The sequence below is a fragment of the Lissotriton helveticus genome, chromosome 2_1 (genome assembly GCF_964261635.1).
Source record: "Lissotriton helveticus chromosome 2_1, aLisHel1.1, whole genome shotgun sequence".
NCBI lineage: Eukaryota > Metazoa > Chordata > Amphibia > Caudata > Salamandridae > Lissotriton > Lissotriton helveticus.
This window is the reverse complement of record NC_136059.1, coordinates 382,500,103-382,513,985: the sequence shown is the minus strand read 5'-3', so window position 1 is coordinate 382,513,985 and position 13,883 is coordinate 382,500,103. Positions and strand designations below refer to the sequence as shown.

At 47.6% G+C, this 13,883-nt stretch overlaps 1 protein-coding gene across 2 annotated transcripts in view; it reads left to right on the top strand.

The window, feature by feature from the left end:
- TTC33 (tetratricopeptide repeat domain 33) overlaps positions 1–13,883 on the top strand; it is a 730,113-nt gene that overhangs the window by 106,891 nt on the left and 609,339 nt on the right. For both annotated transcript variants that reach the window (XM_078675002.1, XM_078675000.1), the window contains exon 2: positions 5,239–5,460. In XM_078675002.1, coding sequence (XP_078531128.1) covers positions 5,240–5,460 — 221 coding nt within the window. In that variant the 5' untranslated portion in view covers position 5,239. The remainder of the gene's footprint in view (positions 1–5,238; positions 5,461–13,883) is intronic.

The window sequence follows — 13,883 nt, the reverse complement described above, 5'->3', positions numbered from 1 at the left end:
TGGTCCTGGCTGCCGCAAGCTTTAAATTCCAGCTCCTAACACTCATCTCCCCAAAAATAAGGACCCAAATTACCACTGGTCGATAAATGGCCAAGATAATTACACAAACCGTAAACCGATTACCAGCAGACTGAACATCATGACCTGGAACGTTGCAGGAATTACAAAGCTGCTCCAAAACCAAGCCGCAGTGACATTTCTGGAAGAGGCGGATATAATCTGCATACAAGAAACTTGGGTGACAAAACTGATATCAATAAGAGGGTATGCAGAATACGGTAAACCAGCCACAAAGATCAATATATTTGGAAGACCTTCAGGTGGGATATCCATTTACATCAAACATTCACTGAACCTTGAATTTATAGAAATAAAAAACGTATCCAATATGTTTCTGGTAAGCATTCTCAAAGGCCTTTATTCGATCAAGGGCCACTTTCAATACTGGTAATCAACATCTACCACAATCCGCATGGGTCCACAACTAAGGACAACCTGCCTACACAAACAAACCAGCTGGAAGCCCTGCTATTACAATATCCTCTATCGGAATGCATCATCCTTGGCGACCTCAACATACATAATATAGGGGTCACGGCCACACAAAGCCAACACCCTGGGGCCAGTAACGCACTGAACGTCTTAATAAAAACGTATAACCTGGCTACAGCTCACTCTGTCCTCTTACAGAACAAACCCGGGGCTTTCGTCGCCGCAACATACAATAATCAAACAACAATTGACTATATCATTTTAAGCGACAAATTACAGCCTTTGATGTCAAATTACATAGTGCATCAGCGAAATGAAAGCGATCATGCTGCCTTAACACTTACACTGAACCTGACAGCAGAATTCCGCCATAGGATACAATGCATTGGGGCCCCAACTGGCGATGAATTGACAAAGCTACCTAGAAGAATCAAATGGGGGCCGGTATCAATTACCACGTTCGACAAATGGACAAACACTTGGGCAGGCTGGCCACCGAGCACCCACAAGATGGGCGCAATTGAAGAATGGGATAGAACCGCCGGGACCTTAGCATCCCTACTCCGAGGAGACACAGCAAGCACCAACCGCTGGCATCCACCATCTGTACTTGGATTTATTCCGGCAATCCAAGAAAGCGCAAAACATCTGAATGCAAAACGAAAAGCATACCGGAAAAATGGCACAGCATCGGACAAAAAACTTCTACAAGAAGCAGCAAAAAGCCATTCTAAGAACGCGTGGGCCGCGAAACGCGAATATTCCGAGGGGCAATGGCTGAAAATATTTGATTTGCTGAGACCTTGCAAATCGCAAGAGTTTTGGAGTTACTTAAACAACTTAACTTATGGCAAAAACCACAGAGAAAACTCCCTCGACGCACATACCTGGGTCGCCCACGTTAAAGCTGTATACAAAGAAGATCTAATCAGACCTCACTCACATAAAGCAGTCGCAGCAAGGGAAGAGCTAGATCTTACAGCACACACGAAGGCCGCTCCTGGAAAATCCTTAGTAACCAAAATTCTAAAACAAATCTGACAAAATGGTGCACCGGGCCCCAACGGCCTCCCGGGCTCCTTGTTCAAGGCGAACATAGAATTCTGGTCTGAAAACCTGACCCAACTATATTCTGAATGCTGGCTCCTGGGGGACGTCCCAGATTCCTGGAGAGGGTCGCTTCTGCACCCAATACACAAGAAAGGGCCTAAATCAGACCCGTCCAACTATCGCATGATTGCCCTCCTAGACATCGAGGGCAAGGCCTGCGCGAGTACCATCCTGGCAGATCTAGCAAATTGGGCAAGCACAGAAGGTCTTTTGCCCCTCTTCCAAACAGGATTCAGACCTGGGGCTTCAACCGTGGACAATATAACAGCACTTTCTTATCTAGTCCACCAAGCATGGTCGCGCAAAAGTTTTCCCCTCTTTGCCTGCTTCATAGACTACTCTGCAGCATTCGATGGGGTAGACCGCGCAATTCTTTGGAAGAAGCTGGCACTTTGGAACATCAACCCAGCCCTGCTGAAAGCAATTCAGTCGCTGTATCAAAATACGTGGGTCAGAATCAAACTTTCGAACGCCTCCGCATCAGAGAAAATCAAAACGGACCGAGGTTTAAAGCAAGAGTGCGTCCTAGCACCGCTGCTGTTTAACTTATACACAGCAGATATGGACCAAGCATTGACGGGAGCAGCCTTAGCTACACCAAGGATGCGGAGCACTAAAATCCAGTTTATGCAATACGCCGATGACTTGGTTCTTTTGGATCACACCAAAATAGGCCTACAAAAGGCGCTGTCGGCCCTGACAATTTATAACGATAAAAACAGGTTGGTGGCCAACCAATCCAAATCGAAAATTGTCATCTTTGGGCAATATCCGGAAAAAAAAACTAGCTAAGTGGAGGCTTGGTCACCTGATACTGGGATCTATGCAGCAATACAACTACCTGGGCGTCTGGTACCATGAATCGGGGCTACCTGGTGCTCATTTAAGGAAAATTCAATCCAAAGGGAAAACAATCACCTATGCCCTATGCAAACTACAAGCCACCTTACACAGCCCCACCACAATGGCAATCCAAAGAGTGCTAAAAGCAAAACTAATGCCAGCCCTTAACTACGCCCTACAAGCGTTCCCTGGTAAACTAAACAACGACCTGGAAAAAATTAATTGCAGCGCATATAAGAGACTATTCCATCTATCTGCGTGCACTAGAAACACTCTTGTATGACTAGAATTCTCTCTGAACCAACAAAAGCTGGAAGAGATGGCTGCCTTGAGTAAATACTTCTACCTCACAATAGCGGCACATGAGAATACATTACAGGCAGTATTAAAAAACTTCTTCCTGGAGCCTGGGAACCCTTAGTCAGCAACTCTTACCGCGGCAAAGGATCTCCTTAATCTAGCCACAGAGAACTGGGACTCCGAGCTAATCAATTATCCTGCCATCAAAAATGCAATCAAAAAACAAGTTCGCATTTGCTCTCGTGCATTGGACTTAGAGTCACTGGCAAAAAGAGGCCTCCACGAGTCTCTAAGTCTGCCGCACACAGTGCACAATTCTAAACACCATCTCACACAGGCGGTGGGCCGCCCAGCTTTATACAAGATTTTAGCCTACAGATTACATCCCCTGCCCCTCAAAGAACTATACACCAGTGAACGGACAGGTGCAGCGACCAAGGAATGCAGGCTCTGCAAATACAAACGGGAGTCTCTGGCCCACCTCCTATTTTGCGGCCCGGCCCTGCGCACAGCCCGCAGCCTTTACCTTAGGCCCATCGTCTTACAACTGGGGACGCGTACTGCAAAGGAGGCGGTTCATCAATTATACACATTGAACTCCGTAAAACAGATGGCCACATTTGGTAAATTTATACAACAGACTCGCACTAAGCTGATGGCCCCCTCGAGCTAAAACGACCAGAGTCTCAGCGGATGCATGCTGGGCAGTAAGACTATGGATATTACCTCTTTTAGCCCACAAGTTCTCAGATTTTAATCATACAGATTTGCCTTAAAGAAGATGACTTTCTTGTCCTTTTTAACTTTCGTAATTTTTGTACCTTGGTTTTTAATGTAATGGTTTTGAGTAACCAAACAATAAATTCATTCATTCGCTCCATTCATTCAGTCCAAACTTTGAAGGTGAAATGTGATACATTAACCACCCCTAACTGGCTACCGTGTGAGAATGATTTTGGGACAGCATCTTGTTAGTTGTAAACTATTCAAACACGAAATACAAACCTACACAATGATCTAGCCCTGAATGAGAATTTTGCAGTTATTGGCCACATCCTGAGAATTAATGAAATAATAAAGGAGTCTTCCAGAATGAAATCAAAGGTTTCTAATTTCAGAGGCCTTGCCTCCTCTGTGTTTGATTTTCTTTTATGCCTGATGACACTGAACCTGATCTCTGACAAATTACTGGAACTGCAGGTTTATTTAATACTCTAATATTGCTTTACTTAATTTAGATTTTATTATCATGACGCCTTGATACCTTCGGGTTATTGTTTTGCGCGTTATAAATTATTTTCATTCATTCATTCATTCATTCATTCATATTTTGCACTGTATGTCATGGCTATCTCTGTTAACGGTTCTTTTACCCATTTGGGTCTAGTCTATGATGTAATAACACCACATTGAAACAGAATTAATAATTTTACTCAGACTAGTCCACAAATACAGAATTCCCTGACACCGGCATTTTGACTTTGCTACATAGAGAAAATGGGAATAAGTCAAATGTATTATTCTACCTGACTCCACAATTCATTGTCCTGAAATGTCTGTGTTATACCCACTGTACGTTATTGCTAAAGAAAGCTTGTTTTTGTTAGCTACCTATTGTGATTAGGTAATATGACCGGTTGGGGTGGGGGAATTAGAATTATATGGGATAGTCTGTTTCAACGTCCCTGTTTTTCCGTAGAGAACACTTAGGTAAACTGCAGCAAGCCACTATTTTTGGGATGGTTCTATTTCCCCGCCTGTCCTCAAAAGGCATATAAATACTGTTGTATGTCATTTTTTTAGGGCTAGCTGTATTTGTATACCTTCCCTTCGAAGTAGAGTGGAGACATACCAATGTTCACATCTGAGTTATGGTTTGCCCACAAAAGAAATACACTTTTCCAAAGAAAACATGGAAGAGTAGCAAGAATAAAAGGTACATTTGGTAATGGAGGAACTGGTAGTAGTTCTAAACAAGAGAAAAAGTTCCCACCCCAGGCCACGAGTTTGTAGGTGTATGTCCCTCTGTAAAATGTCCACAAATCTCCCTGTTCTAGAACTTTTGTGGGCTATTTCTGTGCCTCCCTTACACTTTGCCAGGGAAGCATAGGTGTGTGGATTCTCTCGGATACTGTATGTGCCCCTTCCCTTTTGAAGGAAAGCAGAGAACTATAGAGTAATTTTTGATCTCCTCCAAGTGGAGATGGTAAGTATATACCTCTGTGTACACGCTTTGTGTGTGTCTGAGGTGCATGCATGCACCCGGGAGGCACTGACACGCCAGTCAGTAGAAAGAGTAAACGTGTTTAGATTGTTCTTCCATACAGAGCAGTGGCTATGGGGCATAGACAGGCAGGAAGCTTCAAGATACTGAATGGGGGACCACTTCAATGTGCACAACCAGCATGCCAAGACCAGTGAAGTGGTGTTTCTTTTTAATGCACTGGCATTTCCATGGCGACTTGCAGTAACATTGACTGTTTTTTTATGTAGGATGGCTTCTTTTGGTTGGAAGAGGAAGATTGGTGAGAAAGTCTCAAAGACCACATCCAAGCAGTTCGAAGCGGAAGCGGCAGAAGAAAGCGGCATGGTTCGATCTGAGAACATGGATTGGCTCAATGCAATAAAACGGAAAAAGGAGATCCTCGAAGAAGACAACATGGTCAAAAGTAAACGACTGAAGGATGAAGGAGTACTAATGGCTGAAAACGAGAGGTATTTTTAGTATTAAATCTTTTTATTGAAAGAAAGTATAACAAAGGGAAAAACAGCCGTCTGCAAACAAGGTGGCGCGGTCCCACCAATGATAAGACAGGTGTGCATGCAGTGCTGTAATCAGATCCTCCCGGATGCATTTATACACAGCAAGTCGCCTACAACCCAGCAGGGCCGGCCGCGTAATAAAGGATCAGGCGTTATCAATGGTTGCGTTATGTCACAGAGCAGAAGGAAAAAAGGGGGGAACCCCAACATGCCCTCCCCCCCGCCCCACCCGCCCCACCCCCCTCCTTGTCCAACTAGCAAATAAACAGTAGAACGCCCGTATCACTGCTGAGGGATCTGGAAGGACGCCTCACCTCTGGGCTCTCGTCCTATGTGGTTGTGTTTTGGTGTTTGTCAGTGGGGTATCTGCCAATCGCAGCAGTCGCAGATAGCGGGGGCAGCTCAGCTCCCGGAACTCCTCAGTGAGGAGGGTCAGGAATGGCCGCCAGAGTTCCGCGAATTCCACACTCTTCCCCGCCTTTGCTAGCGATAGTTTCTCCATACCTAGCACCATCCATAGCCTATGCAACCACCCTATCTGTGGGGGGGGGGTTGCGAGTCCCTCCAGTGCGCTACAATGTTCTGCATAGCTGCCCCCAGTGCAATCGCTATAAGTCTCCCCCTCACAGACTTCAGGGGGTACATCAAGGGGTTAGGAAGGCCAAGCAGCACATAGGCGGGGAATCGGGGAAGCTGTGTATCTAGGTGCTGATCCATCAAATCCAGGATGGAAGTCCAGTAAGGTTGTATGCGCTCACAGCTCCACAAGAGGTGTTCTAGGGTGCCTCGTCCCCCACACCCCGTCCAGCAGCGGTCACTGGTTCGTGGGTCCCAGCGATGGATGCGTTCCGGTGTGTGATACCAATAGGTGGCGACTTTGGTCAATGTTTCGGTCAAGCCCATGTCATAAGCTGAGTGTCTAGCTCTGTGATATATGCCCTCCCACTCCTTTCGTGTAAGCTCTCTCCCTAGGTCCTTTTCCCATCTGGCCCTCCCGGCATTGTATGCATGAGTGTTGGTGAGGAGTAAGTGTTGGTACAGATCAGAGAGCAGCTTTTTGTCTGAGGTGCGTGTCAGCAGCCATTTCTCATACGGTGTGAGAGTTCTTTGCGCGCCCGGTGTAATGGACGGGTGCAGGACCCAGTGACGTACCTGCATGTAGGGCAGGTGATCCGCTTCCGGTATGTCGTAGTCCTCTTTGACCTGCTGAAAAGAGACAATGCCATTAAGGTCAAACATATGACCTACAGCTCTGCAGGGTGTCGTCCTCCACATCAGAAACGCCCGAGGGTCGAGACCAGGGGAAAAGTCAGGGTTACCGAAGATCGGAGTCATTGGGGAGGGAAAGGAGGTGAGGCCGCGTCGTGTTGCTGTGTTGTCCCACGTGGTCAGGACTGTGCTCGTGATCTGTGATGCATAGAGGTTGGGTGGTCGGTGGTGACGCGGTAGGAACGGGATACCCTGAAGCGGTCGTCCCGCCACCGCTTGGTCTTGAAAGAGCCAGTGTTTGCTGGATTCCAATTGGTGCCATTCGACCAGCGTGCGCAACTGGGCGGCCTGAAAATACAGGGTGAGGTCGGGAATTCCGACTCCGCCGTGTGCAGGGGGAAGTGTGGCGATCACCCGATTTAGGCGTGGTCGACGGCCGTTCCAAATATAGCGCGCCAGGTCGTATTGCGTTTTCTGAAGCCATCCCGTTGGTGGGCGGAGGGGAAGAGTCTGAAAGATATAGAGAATTTGCGGCAGCAGGGTCATTTTAGTGGCTGCTATGCGTCCTAGCCATGAGAGCGAGAGGTGTTTGCATCTCCTGAGTTCTTCGTGGAGACGTGCGCTGAGTCTCGCGTAATTGGCGGTGACCGTGTCTCGCACAGTCGGAGCCAGCAAGACCCCCAGATACGGGATGGGAGAGTCCGACCATCGCAGGTCAAATTCCACCTTAGCGTCCGCCAGGACGTCCGGTGGTAAGGATATGTTAAGGGCCTCCGACTTCTCAACATTAACCTTGAAGCCCGAGGCCAGCGCAAAGGTGTGAAGCTCCACAAAGAGCGATCGAAGGGACTGCATCGGGTTCATCAAGGAGAGGAGAACGTCGTCGCCGTAGAGGCTAACCTTATGGGTATCGACGCCAAATGGGATGCCCTCAATGAGGCCCTGTTGCCGTATACTTTGCGCCAGAGGCTCCATATAGAGCGCGAACAACAGGGGGGAGAGCGGGCAGCCCTGTCTGGTTCCGCGTCCAATCGGGAACCGCGGGGAGGTATGGCCGTTGACCCTGACCGTGGCGGTCGGTCGCCGATAACAATTAAAGATGCGGTTGCGAAGAGTCTCGCCCAAGCCGAACCTCTGCAGTACCAGATCCAGGAATGGCCAGTGTACGCGGTCGAACGCCTTCTCAGCGTCGATGGTGAGCAGCATGCAGCCCGGCCGTGTTCGCGACCCGGCCTCTATTAAGTGGAGGACGCGTCTAGTATTGTCACTGGTTTGGCGCTGTGGGATAAACCCGGCCTGGTCGGGTTCCACCAGTTGTTGCATATATGGGGCGAGGCGGCTTGCCGAGAGGTATTTTTAAATAAATTATTCTAAATCTATCCTAACCTTTTATGAAAGGGGAAAGGAATATCTCAAATAAACAAAATGCAGGCAGTTGGTGACTGACCTTGAAAGTTTGTCATGCAGCACAGTATCCACTGCAGATGGCCGTCAACGTTAGGAGCAGAGCTTGTGGGTGCATCACCGTAGGCAAGTGATGTCTTCTTCTCAGACAAGTCATACACACGTCACTAGAACCTTTCCAGTACAGATCATACTCTGGCTTGGCATCCCTCTAGTAGACTGTCCTGAATTACTCCTCATCACTGCTGACGAGGCCTACAAAAGTTTGCGCCATGCTCAGAATAACGCTTGACCACAAGTACTAGTTACTCAACTACAACACTTCCATTTTGAATCCTGGTTTATCTTATTCCATTGCACTCGTGGAATCCCTTGGTCTCTTCCACTACAGCAAAGGTCTTCAAACTGTAGGGCGCGACCCCCTGGGGGTTCGTGGCTGTGTGGGGCACAAATGCCCCTGGAAACACCTGAAACTGCAGAAGGCCTGGGGATGCGATCTTGTTTGTTGTTGCGTTTCCAGGCAGTCGTCATTTACAATGGCCGGAGTGCATATACATGTATGGGAACTGTGGTCCTGAGTTCCGTGGGGGCAAGGGTCATTCAAGTACGGACTGGGGAACCAAATGCAACCCAAGCAAAACATCTGAACCCAGTGCCACTCCCTTCCTGTCTTTGCTATCTCTTTCCATCCGTCCATTCTCTCTCTACCCTCTGCTTTCTCTTTGATCTCTTTCTCTTCACCTCCTTTCTTCTGCTCTCATTTTCTCTTTCTCTTGAAGCCCACTTCTGCTGCAGTTAACCTCGAGGAAATCGGGGAAAGTGCAGAGGCACCCCAGCAGCACTGGGCTTTTAAAAGCAGCTGATGGAATAAAAGGCCAATCTGGCCTTTGGGTCATTGAGTGCGGTGTTAGCTTCAAATCATTGCTGAACATAGTTAAATATTCTGTAAATATTTTGTTGTTCTTTCACTTTCAGGTGTCTGCCTATAAAATAACACAAATTTAAATGAAAAAATGAATGCAAGTTAAAAATAATCGAACCTGAATTGGTTAATATAATCACTGCAGAAGTCTGTGTGTGTGCCCAGAGTATCACATAATTGAATCCAGGTTGATGCAATGAGGAAAAGTGACTTATGTATTGAGTGCTTCGCGGTTCCACCCTCTGACAGAAAGTACTGTGTACATGTAAGTCGTCCTTTTTAAGCTGTATCACACACAGTATAAGGTAGACTGCCACACAATGATTTAGTACTTAAGCAGAAACGATTGCTTTTAAAGTATATATTTTAGCGACAGGTATTCAGACTGCATCTTGTGCAAACATTTTTATTAAGTGCCCATTAAAATAATGAATTTCAGAACTCAGATTACCTCTCAAGAAGAATAAATCTTTGTTACCATGAAGCTTCAATTACTTCCTAAATTAAAGTATGTACAGGCTCCCAAATAGTGTTTGCAGTTGGTAAATTAACCAATTGTACATATTGACGTTTCTTGCAGGTAGCAGGCACTCTGGTGAGAAGGTTGTGTCTTTACTTCTCTGTCATTCTATCCGCTTCATAGCACAGGAGACAGAACGCCCTCTTTGTTTTCAGCCAGAAGTGCCTCAAGGTCTCCATTAACAGACCAGATATGGTTGTTTTTTTACCAAAAACGTAGTGTCTGTTTTTGTAAAAATATATGTGTCCCAATAGATCCCACCCACTTCATCCTTAAATTGTATGCAGCTGTCCTTACACCCGAGTCGACGTTGTGGCAGGAGTAGGGCCGTAGGATTGCATTCAGATGCAGAGCCCTGCTAATCTGCACCACTGGGACTTCAAAGTAATGTTCCAGGAGAAAGAGGAAAGGAGAGAGAGGCATGGACAGCATCTAAGAGACGGCCCAGAGGAAGGGGGTACAATGTGGGAACTCATTTCTTCATCATTTACTATTGCCATTAGTGCAGCAGGTGCAGTTGTACTGGTGCCAGGAGTGGGAGGGGCCACTGCACCCCATGTATGGCCGTTTTACTACCGAGAAGGGAAATAGGGACCCATGTTTTGGTAGCATTAGGTTCCAGATCACCATTGCTCTGCACATAATAAGGCTGAAGCAACAGGGGCGAGGTGTGGGCCTTTCATTCCTTTTTTGTTTTTTTTTACAAAAAGAAGCTGGCAGCCTGCTTTTGGCCAGTGGAGTGGGCAGACGAGACAGGGCCTGTAGGTATCATTTGTGCTGAAGGGGCAGTGGGTTTTAGTTGGCCAATCACATCACTGGGCAAACTAAACACCACAAAGGGGTGTCAGGGGCTAACTAAACCCCAATTATTGCTGGGTTACTATCCTTTTTTGCTTGCATTAGACACCAGAGGACCCTAGTTGTGCCAGTGTTGGTTTGGGTCTCAGGGCAATGACCCAAGGGAGGGAAACATTGCAGTAGAGGAGACACCTTAGCTTGGATTCAAAGATGGTGGGAGTCCGGTGGGGCAAAATTGGGACATATGTGTTAACAAAGGGCAGAGACAGGTCACTTTGACAGTTAGTAGCTATCATTATTGAAGCAGGTGCAGCGGCAATGGGGCATAGGGGAGTGAGGGGCCCACTACATCACAGTTGTGACTCTTACTTTACAAAAGGTGCACGGGTGCTCATTTTCCCTGCTAACATTAAGGCCGAGTGCACCCTTGATGCATGGTGTTTTTTTCTGAAAGGGACAGAGAGAGTGTTTCAAGATTAGAGTGATCCCAAGCATGGTGGGAAAGGAGTGGAAGAGGCACAGGAATCAGACTACTCCTCAGGGTTACAGCTAACATTAGTGCACCAGGTGGAGTTCTATTGGGACCCAGAAGGCTGAAGGGCTCATATCACCCCAGTGATGGGGAACAGTGTTTCTTTGTCAGTTCCTGGTTTTGTTTGAAGGATTTGTCTCTTTACTAAATCTCATATTTAATATGGACTATCAGCTATATAAAACATGTACAGCTGAGATGATCTCACAAGCCCCAACCCCTGTTCTCAGCCCAGCATCTTCCGCTCCCCCAGTCCTTACCATAAAGTTTTGGAGGCGAGGCCCAATATCAAAACATTTTGGTTAGTGGGAGCTCAGAGTAAAAACGTTTGAAGACCTCTGCAGTACAGTGTTACACCATTATTATTTTTTGTGGAAACTGTGTTTCATAATTATAATCTGTGCTGATATTTTTCTGACTTTTATCGAATACTGAAAGTAACTGCTAATATTTTACTTCTGTGTTGTATCAACTTTGCTGTAAAACAATGTTGCTTGTTCCAAGCGGTATGTGTTCCCTTCAGTGTTGCAATATGTCCTTTCTGCCTCCTCCTCAGAGATTGTCTCTTGGTGCTGCTAATTACTGCTCATCCCATCCACCAACGGCATCTTCCATACGCATTTTAAATGCTGCGATTTTAGGAACCATCATTCTTTTCTTTAGCGTTAGGTCCAAGGCCCTTCTTTTACAATGTAATGATGGGATTTGTTGTGCATGGTCTGCTCATGGTAAAGTGTTACTGCTGAAGTTTCACTACAGTCAGGGTCTTGACGCATTGTATTCGATGCCATTTGACTGACTGGTCTTTGGCTGCTGACTGTTCTTTGGCTGCTGACTGTTCTTTGGCTGCTGACTGTTCTTTGGCTGCTGACTGTTCTTTGGCTGCTGACTGTTCTTTGGCAGCTGACTGTTCTTTGGCTGCTGACTGGGCTTTGGCTGCTGACTGGGCTTTGGCTACTGACTGGGCTTTGGCTTACTGACTGGGCTTTGGGTAGGGACTGGGCTTTGGCTGCTGACTGGGCTTTGGCTGCTGACTGGGCTTTGGCTACTGACAGGTATTTGGCTACTGACTGGGCTTTGGCTACTGACAGGTCTTTGGCTTACTGACTGGTCTTTGACTTATTGACTGGTCTTTGACTTACTGACTGGTCTTTGGCTGCTGACTGGGCTTTGGCTACTGACAGGTCTTTGGCTACTTACAGGTCTTTGGCTACTGACTGGGCTTTGGCTACTGACTGGGCTTTGACTTACTGACTGGGTTTTGACTTACTGACTGCTCTTTGGCTGCTGAATAGGCTTTGGCTGCTGACTGGGCTTTGGCTACTGACAGGTCTTTGGCTTACTGACTGGGCTTTGGCTTACTGACTGGGTTTTGGCTTACTGACTGGGCTTTGGCTTACTGACTGGGCTTTGGCTTACTGACTGGGCTTTGGCTTACTGACTGGGCTTTGGCTGCTGACTGGGCTTTGGCTACTGACCTGTCTTTGGCTACTGACTGGTCTTTGACTTACTGACTGGTCTTTGACTTACTGATTGGTCTTTGACTGCTGAATGGTCTTTGGCTGCTGACTGGGCTTTGGCTACTGACCTGTCTTTCGCTACTGACCTGTCTTTCGCTACTGACCTGTCTTTCGCTACTGACCGGTCTTTGACTTACTGACCGGTCTTTGACTTACTGACCGGTCTTTGACTGCTGAATGGTCTTTGACTGCTGAATGGTCTTTGGCTACTGACCTGTCTTTGGCTACTGACCTGTCTTTGGCTACTGACCGGTCTTTGACTTACTGACCGGTCTTTGACTTACTGACCGGTCTTTGACTTACTGACCGGTCTTTGACTGCTGAATGGTCTTTGGCTGCTGACTGGGCTTTGGCTACTGACAGGTCTTTGGCTTACTGACTGGTCTTTGGCTTACTGACTGGGCTTTGGCTTACTGACTGGGCTTTGGCTGCTGACTGGTCTTTGGCTTACTGACTGGTCTTTGGCTTACTGACTGGTCTTTGGCTTACTGACTGGTCTTTGGCTACTGACCGGTCTTTGGCTACTGACTGGGCTTTGACTTACTGACTAGTATTTGGCTACTGACTGGGCCTTGACTTACTGACTGGTCTTTGTCTGCTGAATGGTCTTTGGCTGCTGACTGGGCTTTGGCTACTAACAGGTCTTTGGCTTACTGACTGGGCTTTGGCTTACTGACTGGGCTTTGGCTTACTGACTGGGCTTTGGCTTACTGACTGGGCTTTGGCTGCTGACTGGTCTTTGGCTTACTGACTGGTCTTTGGCTTACTGACTGGCCTTTGGATTACTGACTGGCCTTTGGATTACTGACTGGCCTTTGCATTACTGACTGGTCTTTGGCTATCGACTGGGCTTTGGCTATCGACTGGGCTTTGGCTATCGACTGGGCTTTGGCTATCGACTGGGCTTTGGCTATCGACTGGGCTTTGGCTATCGACTGGGCTTTGGCTATCGACTGGGCTTTGGCTATCGACTGGGCTTTGGCTATCGACTGGGCTTTGGCTATCGACTGGGACTGGGCTTTGGCTGCTGACTGGGCTTTGGCTGCTGACTGGGCTTTGGCTGCTGACTGGGCTTTGGCTGCTGACTGGGCTTTGGCTGCTGACTGGGCTTTGGCTGCTGACTGGGCTTAGGCTACTGACAGGTGTTTGGCTTACATACTGGGCTTTGGCCCCTGACAGGGCTTTGAAAGTATTGCCAGTGCTCAGCCCAAGCAAGATTAACACTGAGACAGGTCCTTACTTGGCTCTGCCACGTTACCTGTTGAAATACATTCTCATTTAGTGGTGAGACCTGTGTCCTTGTGCTGCTGAAAGGCCCCACACAGGCAGGGCCGTGACCTGAGCTCTGTGTGTGCCCACCAGGCCCGGTTCTAGAGGGTGGGCCGGGTGGGCCAGGCCCACCCAAACATGAGCCTGGCCCACCCAAACATGATGTGAGCCGTCCCCCCCGCCCCCATCAGTGTTCGGGCT